The 14,007-nt window shown below is 46.3% G+C and overlaps 2 protein-coding genes across 2 annotated transcripts in view; both read left to right on the top strand.

Annotated features, from left to right (window-relative positions):
• Positions 1 to 4,759, top strand: part of LOC144697870 (uncharacterized) — a 139,273-nt gene extending 134,514 nt beyond the window's left edge. Inside the window, exon 13 of the mRNA XM_078569840.1 lies at positions 4,559 to 4,759. Within this exon, the coding sequence (XP_078425966.1) occupies positions 4,559 to 4,736 (178 nt within the window). The 3' untranslated portion in view covers positions 4,737 to 4,759. The remainder of the gene's footprint in view (positions 1 to 4,558) is intronic.
• An 8,964-nt stretch (positions 4,760 to 13,723) lies between these two features.
• LOC144697271 (uncharacterized) overlaps positions 13,724 to 14,007 on the top strand; it is a 407,386-nt gene continuing 407,102 nt past the window's right edge. The window contains exon 1 of the transcript XR_013580326.1: positions 13,724 to 13,778. The gene's annotated coding sequence lies outside the window, so the exon portion shown is untranslated. The remainder of the gene's footprint in view (positions 13,779 to 14,007) is intronic.

Genomic DNA, 14,007 nt, shown 5'->3' with positions numbered 1-14,007 from the left:
CATTAATGTTTTTCAGAAATTCCAGATTTTTTTTATTGAATTCAAATTCCACCACCTGCCATGGTGGGATTTGAACCCACGTCCCCAGTGCATTACCCTGGGCCTCAGGATTATCAATCATGTGACTATGCCACCACCTCCCCTAGAGGTGCTTCTCTGCATAAATTTTTCCACGAGGTGGTATGGCATGGGTCCAACTACTTTGAGTGTTCTGTGGAAGCGTGGCCCCCCATCCTTCACAACACTGGGGACAGGTAGAAACTCAGCACGGAGTGACACTTGGTGTTTGTGTACCGAGGGTCTACACACAGCTTGATGCAGCCACACACAAAGATGGCCATCAGGATGAGAGTGATGCTGGGCACGTTTTCTCCCTTCATCTAGAGATTTGCATATCATGTCCCTGTGAACACGATCTATTTTCGACCACCAGATAAAGTGAAAGATGGCTTGGCTGGTCGCCACAGCACAGGAGTGAGCCACACCTGTATCATGTACAGCAACACCAAGAGTGCCTCACATCTGATGACCAGGTTCTTACCCGCACTGGAGAGGGACCGTCGCTCCCACATGCCCAGTTTTCTTTTCATCATGGCCACTTGCTCCTTCCAGTTTCTAATGTACGCCTTGGTCCCTCCAAACCATATCCCCAGCACTGAAATACAGAAGCATATTTCACTGATAGAATTAAACAGGTACAGCGAGCAGAGTGGAACCTCCTGAAAGCCCACTCCCTTTACAGTTAGTACGTACAGAACCACAGAATGTTATAATGCAGAAGGAGGCCATTCAGCTCATCATGTCTGCACCAGTTCTCCAAATGAGTATTATGACTTAGTGCCATTCTTCTGCCTTTTCCCCATGCTTTTGTGCATTGTAATTATTCAAATAGTACTAATGCCCTCTTGAATGCCTCGATTGAATCTGCCTCCACCACATTTCCAGGCAGTGCATTCCAGACTCAAGCCACTCGCTGTGTGAAAAAATTTCTCCCGATGTCAAACATACGAACAAGGATCAGGAGTAGGCTATTCGGCCTCTAGAGCCTGCTCTGCCATTTAATAAGATCATGTCTGATCTGATAGTAACCTCAAATCTGCTTCCCACCTACCCCCAATAACGTATCACCCCCGTGCTTGCCAAGAATCTATCCACCTCTGACTTAAAAATATTCAAAGATTCCACTTCCACTACCTTTTCAGGAAGAGATTCACGACCCTCTGAGAGAAAAAAAAATCATCTCATCTCCGTTTTAAATGGCGGCCCCTTATTTTTAAACAGTGACCCCTAGTTCTAGATTCTGCTGCAAGAGGAAACACCCTTTCCACATCCACCCTGTCAAGACCCCTCAGGATCTTATATGTTTCAATCAAGTTATCTCCCACTCTTCTAAACTCCAGCGGATACAAGTCTAGCCTGTCCAACCTTTCTTCATAAGACAACCCGCCCATTCCAGGTATTAACCTGGTAAACCTTCTCTGAAATGCTTCCAACGAATTTATATCCTTCCTTAAATAAGGTGACCAATATTGTAAACAGTACTCCAGATGTGCTCACTAGTGCTCATTTCACATTAGCTTATTTTGCAAATCACATTAAATCTGAGCAAAGACGTGGAAAACCATCTCATTAAAATCAGTGATATATATGGTTACTGTTTATAATTGTGACTGGGGTCACATTCGAGGTACATGCAGCTGGCACCTCCCAGGTTTATTAACAAACGCCCTCCAGGCCTATTTCATCCCCAAGAATCTTGACCTCTGCCTCAACCTTTACCATCCCTGTATGTTCAGCTCACGTTGCCCAACAACCAGCCACTCCTGCACTGGGGACAGGGTTTCAATTATATCAAGATGGAACAATCAGCCTCTCCTACACTGGGGAACTGCATTTCCCTCATATCATAGTATCATGCAATGGTTAAAGCACAGAAGGAAAGCATTTGACAAATCATGTCTGTGCCAACTCTGCAAGAATAGCTCACCTAGTCCCATCCTCTGTCTTTAGCCAGTAGCAGTGCAAATGCTTTCTCTTCAGATAATTGTCCAATTCTCTATTGAAGGCCTCGGTTGAATCTAGCTCCAACACATTCTCAGGCAGTGCATCCCAGGTCCCACCCACAACATAAAACAATTTTTCCTCACGTCACCAATGCTTCTTTTTCAATCACCTTAAATGAGTGCCCTCTGGTCCGATTTTTATCTCAAATATGACTTGCTAGAACAAACCTCTATTGCAGATCCATAGTGCAAATGTGGTAAATGCCTTTACTATTAAGAAATGTTTACTAAAGTTATTAGAGTTATTTGTGATATTTGTGTCTTCCATCTGGTTTCTCTCTGTCAACATTCCCCACCTCAGGTCTCAGGAACCTTCTTCCTTTGGTAGCTTCAAAGATTATCTCCTGATCAGTGCAAACGTTCCCATCCTATTTTTTTCTTCTTATAATCTGTCTTAGAATTCTCTTAAGAAAGCAGATCAGCAATATAAGGTAAATTGGCATCATCTGTAATACTAGCAGGAAAGTAGTGGCTGCAATTATTCAAGGATGTTGTCCTGTATTGTATACTATCTCTGGCTGATCACCCGGGTGGCAATAGACTCTTCAATGTTATTGTTTTGTTTTTGTTTCTCTCCCAGACGTTGTTCAATATGGATTTATGGTTAAAGTAAGGGGGATTAGATGGTCAAAACTGTTTGCAGTCCCTGCAGGGTAATATTCACTTGACATTCTGAAGCATTGTGGCCCTTCTTCCCAGTATCAGGCGCGTTTGTTGGTATGAGGACAAATGTTGTCAACCTGATCAGACAGGAAGTATGTCCCCATGTGTGTGGGTGTGTGTGTGGGTGTCTGTGTGTGTGAGCGCTGCGTAAAACCTGACTTCCAGGTTTTGATATCATTGTTCAATATAGAAAACATAGGTCGTTTAACAACTTTAATACTTATTCACCTTATCTCATCAATACAAGAGATCGTATTTGAGATCAATTGTTTCTTTATAGTTGTTCTGAATGATGAGATTTTAACTTTCTCACTAGCCTATCCTAACCCTCCTGCTAGTTCATTTATTGAAATCAGGGACTCTCCTTGTTCTAATGGTGACATTCCCTGTCTGCCCAGTTATCCCTTGAAGTCAGCCCTTGAATTGTGTGTCCATTGTTTCATCATGTTCCCACATTTCACTAACAAATGTTGAAATGTTTGCTCCTCATCCACAGGGTTTCATCTGTTCAAAGCCACAAACAGAAAGGTCCAGTTTTCTCCTGGAGTTTGAGACAAATCAGCTTTCAAAATGATGCAGAGTTTCAGCCAATGAGGGAGATCCGGTCTTAGCCCCGCCCCTCACTCACTCCGATTGGTTGGAGGACCAGCCGCTCCCACTTGGTCCTCCCGTCTTATCCCTTTTTCGTATTGGTCTGGAGCTGCCGTCAATCAGCCGGGCATTGTGAGCTGGAGCATGCTCAGCAGGGATGCTGCTGCGGACCGGTGCGCAGGCGCCGCGCTGCGATTGTTTGGTGCATGCGCATTGCGAGTGGTATCTTGATGCTGAGAATTTTTTCGCTTCTGGAGGCGGCCGGACGGGGAGGATTTGGAAACACTTTGTGGATCCGCAAACCCTGAGGAATAATTGTCAGCTCCTGCTTTGCAGCTGCGGGGCTTCTCCCTCCCGGGAACAGGCCCAGGTTAACGGCAGCTATCCTGGGTCAGCGAGTGGAGGATGGTTCACATCAGAGGATGGGGGAGGGGGGACAATAAATAAGAGGTTACACTTTGGGCTCCAATCAATGAGGAATCTGATCTGTGGGAAGGAAGGAAACCCTGGGAGGTGGGCGGGGAGGATTCAGAAACACCCGCTGGAGGGCCCAAACCCCCAATAAGACTCATTGATTTTATTGTCAGTCTGCAGACAGGAGCTGGAGAACTGAACCCAGGCAGAAGAGAGGGAGGGAGAAAACTGGGAATGGAGGAAAGAAATGGTGGAGATGGGTTTGGATTTCAGCCCAGGGAGGAGGGAGAGTGTGTGGGACGGGAATTTACAGCTTTCTGTTCAACTCTCTCACACTTTTTTTCTGTTTTAAATCAATTTAACAGGGTATTAGAAGGAGAGGATTTGTCGTCAGAAAACGCAAACAAACATCACTTCAAGGACGAACAAGGTCATTTGATTTACCATAACCTGACTATTATAGGATTTTGAACATGGAACCGAAAAGCACCTGCCATAAGAGTGAGAGACCGTACACGTGTTGTCTGTGGACGAGGCTTCAGCCATTCATCCGGCCTGTTGAGACACAAGTGCAGTCACACCGTGGGGAAACTGTGGAAATGTGGGAACTGTGGGAAGGAATTCAATTACCGATCTGAATTGGAAACTCATCGTCGCAATCACACTGGAGAGAGGCCATTCACATGCTCCGTGTGTGGCAAGGGATTCACTGCCTTATTTTGTCTCCAGTCACACCAGCGAATTCATGCTGAGGAGAAGCCATTCAGCCGCACTTTCTGTGGAAAGAAGTTCAGCCAATCATCTTCCCTCACTGTACACTGGCGAAGTCACACTGGGGAGAGGCCATTCACCTGCTCTGTGTGTGGGAAGAGATTTTCTCAGTCATCCCAACTGTTGGCACACCAGCGAATCCACACTGGGGAGAGACCATTCACCTGCTCTGAGTGTGGGAAAGGATTCACTCAGTTAGCCAACCTGCTGACACACGAGCGAGTTCACAAATGACTGCAGAAGTTGAATTTTCTTGCTAATGCCACTGTTAATCACATCTGGGACTGAACTATGTTCATTCTGATCATTTAGATTTGTTTCTGCTGATGTTTGATGTTATTCAGGGAAGATGGTGGCCTAGTGGTAATGTCAGTAGACTAGTAATCCAGAGGTCCAGGCTAATCCTCTGGGAACACGGGTTCAAATACCACCACGACAGCTGGAGGAATTTAAAATCAATTAATAAATCTGGAATATAAAGCTAGTCTCAGGAATGGTGACCATGAAACCATCATCAGTTGTAAAAACCCATCTGGTTCACTAATATCCTTTAAGGAAATCTGCCATCCTTACCTGGTCTGCTGTTGTGTGACTCCAGACTGACAGCAATGTGCTTTTCTCTTAACTGCCCTCTGCAAGGCACTCAGTTCAAGGGCAATTAAAGATGGGCAACAAATGCTGAAACAGACTTGTCCAAGGCCCAGCCGGACATGGCCCCAGAAGCATCTTCATCCGGCCTGCCACATTGTTGGAGTCAACCGTCCAAGACTCCCCAGACTGAATTTTGAAAAATGCTCAGAGAATCTGCTCATCTAATCAAAGATGAGTTTCTTCGTGCATTGGCTGCTGATAGGCTCACTAGTGGCTGGCTATGTAGGGCGGGAACAGCCTGTGATTGGTCAAGCATTATGTCATCAGTTGCCACGTAAGTTTTTTAAATTGCCATTTCTGGCCGGGGTACTCAGAGCAACAGGTAAATTCACCAGGGGGTGGGTGCTCAGAGCTGGGGAGGGTAGTGCTCAGAGGCTCAGAGCGGGAGGTGATCAGAGCTGGGGTGGGGGGGGTGGTGTCTTTGAGCTATGGGGGCCAGGGTTCTCAGAGCTGGGGTGGTGCTCAGATCCGGGGATGCGCTGCTCAGAGCTGGGGGAGGGTTAAATCTTGAAGGGGTGGTGCTCAGAGCTAGCAAACTGAGGAGGGGCTGCCTCGTCCCCGGCCTCCAACTTGGTCCTGAACTCCACCCTGACCCCACCCCTACCTCCACCTCCACCCAGACCCCCACCTCGGCCCCGACACCAGCCTCCGGAGCCCGTGACCTCATGAGGCCTCGGCGACCTAAATTTCAATTTGCTCGGAGCTGGCAGGATTGGGGGGTGGGGGGTGGTTCTTGGGGTTGGGGTGGCGTGTGCTCAGAGCTGGTGGGCTCAGGGAGTTGGGAGCTTGGAGCTGGCGGGATCAGCGGGGGGTCGGCACCTGGAGCTGGCGGGCTCGGGGGGGGTGGTCGGAGCTGGTCGGGTCGGGGGGGGTGGTGGTTGGGTGCTCGGAGCTGGCGGGCTCAGGTGGGGGGTGACCTCTGTCTCGAACTCAACAGCCACCGACTTCTGGCGGACTCGACTTTAATTTTCACCAGTGGGGGCAGGGTGCTCTGAGGTGGTAGCGCCGGACACCTGAGGCGGCCTCCATTTTATTTTCACCCCGTTCCCGGAGCAGGCGGAGCCGGACCTCGGGTGGCCTCACCGTGAAATTGAGCAGGGCTGAGCTGGGCCCTGTTGCCCCCTTGTGGAGGGAAGGGCAGAGCAGGGCCACAGGGCAACACTAAAGGGGGCGAGCTCCAGGCGAGGGGGTGGTACAAAGGCAGGCACTGAGTTTCTGTGCACCAGGAAAACATGGGCAGAGACCTCACTGAATCAGTGCTGAATGGGCGGAGCAGAGAGCGCTGTAAGGCCTGAAACATGCGCTTCAGCCCCCGCCCCCCAACCCCGAGTGAGAGAAAATCTGAAAAGTGGGCCTCCGAGCGAAAAGGTTGGACAAGACAAGCCTGTTCTAAAAGAATGAAGAAAAACAATGTTGTTAATCCCTACAACTGGGCTGGAGTTTTATATTCTGGATTGACAGCTGGTTGTGTTCTCAGGGCTGCAGTGTCCCTTTGAGAATCATTGTCTTGGGACATCTCCAATTAGAAAATGCTGATTAATTCTTCCTGGCAATTTTTACTGACTTGCACATTACACAGAGTGACACCTTCATTATCCACCAGAATAAAGGGGAATAGGAATTGGTGGAGAACCGAGAGTCCCCAAATATTACCCCTCCCGCCTGGTACAGAAATCCACTCTTCACGGGAATGGAAACAAGTCCAACTGAAGTAACCAGACATTGCGCCTGTTTCAGCTAAAGAGAATAAGTGACAGCCATTCACTGACTCATTTCTCAGGGCAATGCCCTGACCAATCAGTGTCAAGCTGCCTGGTTTAAATTTCAAACAATGCTTGGCAGTTAACTGTCAGTCACCATCAGCAGTGCATTCTCCATGGCAACGCCACTTGCCAACCAATCAGTACTCTCTTCACATATAGTATAAATTGTTGTTTTCTCCCTTATGTTGGTATTCTTGCGAGTGTCCTGACGAGTGCAAGACAAAAAATGTAGACATCTCTTTTTTTCAGCAATGGCTTCAGTATGTTATCCACAGTATGTAATCAAAAAATTAGGAGAATGAGCTCTCGTGTAGAAATAACTAGATTAACTAGAAAGCAGAATTGTGAGAAATGAATAAAGATATTTCCTTCTCAAAGGGGAGAGCTGTAAGAAATGGTACCTTTAAGACTATTACAGAATTATTATCGAATCAGCAGAGATTGCATGAGACTGTCTGACACAAGGTTGTTACTTTTCTCTCTCTCTCACTTTGAAAAAATAGTTCTTAGCAGCCAGAGCCAGGGAAAAACAAAGATAACAGCAGAGGAGAATCTCGATAAGTGTCTGGCAGGAGTTAACAGATGGGACCAAGCATGAGATAAGCTGCAAAATGACCTTCAGGTAAAGTGATGGACAGGGGGAGGTGACACCATGGCTACCTTGCCTCTGGTCACTGACCAGATGGGGATTGAACAAGTGATTGACATGGGGTAAACTACCAGCCCCTAGAAATAAAGTATATTAACGGGTGCTCAGAGGGAAAGGGGACAGTCCTCATCGCTAGAAACATTCCTAACTTCCTAACCCCTCGGTCAGCTCAAGAAGACAGAACAAAAGAGAAAGCAGCTACAAACATCGAACAAGAGACTGCTGTCAAAACCACTCTCACCTGTCACAGGTCGGATGTTATTTTATGTCCATTTAGTTTGTGCATCATATTTAATCTATGAATCTTAATAAGCTACTTAATAATTAATAAACAATTTTTTGGATAATCTGCAACTCCCGAACCTTAATCTTACAGAGGTGAGGATGAAGGAGACCAGGGGGGTGGGGGGGAAGGGAGAGCACTTCAAAAGGAAGTAAATTTGTGTTTGAGTTATTTAAAAGACTCGACACACTCCATGTTTAACAGAAAACTGATTTATTTGACTTTTGCTGTGGGACACACAGTAAGTCCAGTGTCTGAAAGTGATTAACAGGCTGGGTTTTGTGTTTATCCATCTGGGGTGTGTTACCAATACCTTCCCTGGACCCTAAGGCTAGGCGAGACACTCTGGAAGGTATAGGGAGCTGGGTCTTGTCCATGAGAGTAACCGAAGGTATGAGAACTGAAATAATCCAGAGTTAGAAGGAGAAAAGGCCCAAAAACCCAGCAGTCAGTAACAGGACATCAATTATTCTTCTCTTATCTTGGAGAAATTAAGGACCCGACACTCTGTGTTTCAAACAACATTAATATCTTGAGATCTGTCAAATGAATTAAACTTCAGCCCAGTTACAGGGGTATTAACATCAGCCTACTGTCAGAATGAACCTGCTTCAGTCCTGGATGTGATTGACAGCAGTGATAACAGCAGAATCCAACCACTGCATTCAGTTGTGAACTTGCTGGTATCCCGTTAAGTGGGATAAACAAGTGAATCCATTCCCAGACATGGAGCAGATAAACGGCCTCTCCTCAGTGTGAATTCGCTAGTGTCTCAGCAGATCACCTGCGGCTTTAAAGCTCTTCCCACATTCAGAACATTGGAAAGGTCCGTTATCAGTGTGAACATGTTGGTGTGAACTGAGATGAGATAGTCGAGTGAATCCCTTCCCACACACGGGGCAGGTGAGTGCCCTCCGGTACATCAATGATTACTTCGGTGCTGCTTCATGCTCTCGTCGGGACCTGGAAAAATTTATTAATTTTGCTTCCAATCTCCACCCTTCCATCATTGTCACATGGTCCATCTCTGACACTTCCCTTCCCTTCCTTGACCTCCCTGTCTCAATTTCTGGTGATAGCCTGTCCACCAATATCCATTACAAGCCTACTGACTCCCACAGCTACCTCGACTACAGCTCCTCACAGCCCGCTTCCTGTAAGGACTCCATCCCATTCTCTCAGTTCCTTCGCCTCCGTCGCATCTGTTCTGATGATGCTACCTTCAAAAACAGTTCCTCTGACATGTCCTCCTTCTTCCTTAACTGAGGTTTTCCACCCACGGTAGTTGGCAGGGCCCTCAACCGTGTCCGGCCCATCACCCGCGCATCCGCCCTCACGCCTTCTCCCTCCCAGAAACATGATAGGGTCCCCCTTGTCCTCACTTATCACCCCACCAGCCTCCGCATTCAAAGGATCATCCTCCGCCAACTCCAGCATGATGCCACCACCAAACACATCTTCCCTTCACCCCCCCGGCGGCATTCCATAGGGATCGTTCCCTCTGGGACAACCTGGTCCACTCCTCCATCACCCCCTACTCCTCAACCCCCACCTACGGCACCTCCCCATGCATACGCAAAATATGCAACACCTGCCCCTTCACTTCCTCTCTCCTCACCATCCAAGGGCCCAAACACTCCTTTCAAGTGAAGCAGCATTTCACGTGCATTTTCCCCAACTTACTCTACTGCATTCGTTGCTCCCAATGCGGTTTCCTCTACATTGGAGAGATGAAACGCAGACTGGGCGACCGCTTTGCAGAACACCTTCGGTCTGTCCGCAAGAATGACCAAGACCTCCCTGTCGCTTGCCTTTTTAACACTCCACCCTGCTCTCTTGCCCACATGTCTGTCCTTGGCTTGCTGCATTGTTCCAGTGAAGCTCAACGCAAACTGGAGGAACAGCACCTCATCTTCCGATTAGGCACTTTACAGCCTTCCGGACTGAATATTGAGTTCAACAACTTTAGATCATGAACTCTCTCCTCCATCCCCACCCCCTTTCCGTTTCTTCCCCCTCCCTTTTGTTTTTTCCAATAATTTATATAGATTTTTCTTTTCCCACCTATTTCCATTATTTTTAAATCTATACCTTTTATGCACTTTTAGTCTTATTTCACCCCACCCCCACCAGAGCTATCTGTACCTTGCGTGTCCTGCTATCCATTCTTAATTAGCACATGCTTTTAGATAATATCACCACCTTCAACACCTCTTTGTTCTTTTGTCTGTGACATCTTTTGGTTATCTCCACCTATCACTGCTTGCTTGTCCCTACAACCTCCCCCCCCCCCACCCCCCACACACCTTAAACCAGCTTATGTTTCACCCCTCACCTATTTTTATTTAGTTCTGTTGAAGGGTCATGAGGACTCGAAACGTCAACTTTGTTCTTCTCCGCCGGTGCTGCCAGACCTGCTGAATTTTTCCAGGTATTTCTGTTTTTGTTTTGGATTTCCAGCATCCGCAGTTTTTTGTTTTTATTTTTGAAACCCTGTGGGTGTGGAGCAAGCATTTCAACATATTTAAGTGAAATGTGGCATCATGTTGAAACAATGCACAGACAATTTAAGGCCTGACTTCAAGGCATCACAGGGCAGACAGTGAATATCATCATTAGAACAAGGCGAGTCCCTGGTTTCAATAAATGAATCGGCAGAAGGGTTAGGACAGGTTAGGGAGAAGTTTAATACTGTTATCATTCGGAACAACACAGACTATAAAGAAAATACTGATCTCAAAGACAATGTCTTGTAGTATATTGTGCTGAATCAGGTTTAAAGAGCTAAATGATGTACGTTTTCTATCTTGAAAAATTACATTAAAATCTGGAACTTAGATAGTGATTAGGTGGGCAGGTTTGGATCAGTGATGAAGTGCCACATCAAAGGTTAATGCAGAAAATAAAAGCTCATGATGCAGAGGGTAACATATTGGTATGGATATAAGATTGGCTAGCCAACTGGAAGCAGAGAGTTGGCATAAATGGGTCTTTTTCTGGTTGGCAGGATGTGACAACTGGTGTGCCACAGGGATCAGTGCTGGGGCCTCAACTTTTTACAAGTTATATAAATGACTTGGATGAAGGGACCGTAGGAATGGTTGCTAACTTTGCTGATGACACAAAGGTAGGTAGGAAAGGAAATTGTGAAGAGGATGTAAGAAGGCAACAAAGGACATTGATGGGTTAAGTGAGTGGGCAAAGATCTGGCAAATGGAGTATGACATGGGCAAATGTGAAATCGTTCGTTTTGACAGGAAGAATAAAAAAAGCATATTATCTAAATGGTGAGAGATTGAGCAGCTCTAAAATTCAGTGGGATCTGATGTTCCAGTGCATGAATCACAAAAGGTTAGTATGCAGGTACAGCAGGTAATTAGGAAAGCTAATAGAATGTTAAGTCAGAGATGAGGAGAATTTTTTTCCCTCAGAGGGTTGTGGGTCTTTGGAACTCCCTTCCTCAAAAGGCAGAGAAAGCAGAGTCTTTGAATATTTTTAAGGCAGAGCTAGATAGACTCTTGATAAACAAGGAGGTGAAAGGTTATCGGGAGTAGGCAGGAATGTGGAGTTGAGGTTACAATCAGATCAGCCATGATCTTATTAAATGGCGGAGCAGGCTCGAGGGGCCGAGTGGCCTACTTCTGCTCCTAATTCATATGCTCATATGTACTCCAGGAAGCCTTAAAATCAGATTGACAATATTTCAGAACTGATTCCCTGTGACAGCAGCAATCTCATTGCTCTCTGTTGGTATGATCGATTGAAGTATTTAAAATGGAGAATATGGGCGTATTGATGGATGATGTACATAAGGAATTTGTGAACTAACTGAGGATAATAGTGAAGGGAAAGGAAGGACCTGGAAAGCAGCAGACTCTTCATGTTGTTCCAGGAGAAGTGGGGTCTGCGTGTGTAAATGTGAAGTTTAAACAGCACTCACATACACAGACACACACACACACACATACTCACAGACATACATGGGGACACTTCCTGTATGATCAGGTGGACAACATTTTGCCTCACAACAACCAACCTGAACAATACTGGGGATAAGAGCCACATTGTTTCAGAAATTCAAGTGAACTTTACCCTTCAGGGACTGCGAGTAGTTTTGGCTGTCCAATTCTACCGCTTTCTCTGAACCTTAAATCAATATTGAACAACATCTGGCAGAGAAGCAGCAAATAAGAAAAACATTGGGAGCCCTATTGCCACCCATGTGAACAGCTCCGGTGAGAGATAGTATACAATGCAGGACAATATCCTTGGATAATTGCAGCCACTACTTTCCTCTTGATATTACAGATGATGTTAATTCTCCTTATATTGATGTTCTGCTTGATGAAGATAATTCTTAGATAGGTTACAAGGCGAAATAATATCATGGAAATGTTTGCACTGACAAAGAAATAATCTTCAAAGCTACAAAATGAAGAATATATTTCAGCCCTGAGGTGGAGAACGTAGACAGAGAGAAGCCAGATGTGGAAGACATAAATTTGATCAGGTGCATACTGGAACGATGTTTCCACTTGTGGGAGGGACTAGAACCAGGGTATACAGTTTAAGAATAAGAGACCTCCATTTGAGACTGAGTTGAGGAGAAAGTTTTTCTCTTGAAGGGTTGCTGGAATGTGGAATTCTCTTCCCCAGAAAGCAGTGGGGGCTTGGTCATTGAATTTATTCAAGGCAGTGTTAGACGGATTTTTGATAGACAAGGGAGTCAAGAGTTATGGAGGACACACGGCAAAGTGGAGTTGAGACACAACCAGCTCAGCCATGATCTTATTAAATGGCGGAGCAGGCTCGAAGGGCTGAATGGCCTACTCCTGCTCCTAAGTCCTATGTTCATAAATAATTCTAAAAACTGTATAAAGCATTTCTGTATAATAAAGGCACTTGCACATATTGAAACTAAAGATCTGCAATAGAGGCTGTTCCTAGCAAGTCATATTTCAGATAAGAGTAGAACCAGAGGACACGAATTGAAGGTGACTGAAAAAAGAAGCAATTGTGAAATGAGGAAAAGGTTTTTATGTTGCAAGTGGGATCTGGAATGCACTGCCTGAGAATGTGGTGGAGGCAGATTCAATTAAGGTCTTCCAAAGAGAATTGGACAATTATCTGAAGTGAAATAAAACGCAGGGCTATGTGCCAAAGATGGCGGGAGTGGGACTGGGTGAGTAACTCATGCAGAGAGCTGGCACAGACACGATTTTTCGAATGCCTTCCTTCTGTGCTGTAATCATAGCATGACACTAGATATAAGGGAAATGTAGTGCACCAATGCATGAGAGGCTGATTGTTCCTTGTGCCCCGGTGCAGGATTGGCTACCTTTTGGGCAGTGTGACCTGAGCATACAGAAAAAAGACTGAGGCCAATGACAAGATTCTTGGGGGTGAAAGAATGCTGGGAGTGGGTTAATAAAACCGGGAAGCTGAAGGCTGCACGAACTTCAAATGTGACCCCTGTCACAATAATAAGCAATAAACAAATTTATCTGATTAAATGAGATGGTTTTGCATGTCGGAGTGCCTGTAAATACTCGCTGTAAAGGATGCAGATGCTCAGAAGGCTCCACACCACTGACTGCTCGTGTGTAACTGATATCCTATCAGTGTAATGTGCACCTGTATTTAATAAAGTGTCATAACCCCTCATTGTGCTTCGTGTCCAGTATCCTCCTCACCCATGGATCTTCTATTTTGCCTACTGCGAAAAGGCCTTCCTGATCACTGGCTCACCCCTATGGCGGCTTGTGTATCCAGAACACCCCGCGCTGCAGAAAGTCCCTATCAATGACTACAGGAGTCCAGTGCGCAGGTGCAGTGTGGGTGTGCGCTCTGAGCATGCTCAGTGTCAGTCATGGTGACAGAGTGAGGAGGAGCGGACGGTTCGGGAGGCGGGAGGAGATTGTGAGCACAGGGTAGGAATGGAAACCGCGGCTGGATTGGGAAACTGGATCAACTTCTGGGGTAGGCCCCAGGCCCCGTGTTTACCCCGCGGTGACAGGCCCTGGGGGGAGGGAGCGATGGAGCCGGCGGCTGGACGGGGAGGATTTGGAAACACTTTGTGGATCCGCAAACCCTGAGGAATAATTGTCAGCTCCTGGTTTGCAGCTGCGGGGCTTCTCCCGGAGTTCAGAAGAATGAGGG

Source organism: Cetorhinus maximus, chromosome 23 (assembly GCF_964194155.1).
Source record: "Cetorhinus maximus chromosome 23, sCetMax3.hap1.1, whole genome shotgun sequence".
Taxonomy (NCBI): domain Eukaryota; kingdom Metazoa; phylum Chordata; class Chondrichthyes; order Lamniformes; family Cetorhinidae; genus Cetorhinus; species Cetorhinus maximus.
This window is presented reverse-complemented; position numbering and strand designations above follow the sequence as displayed.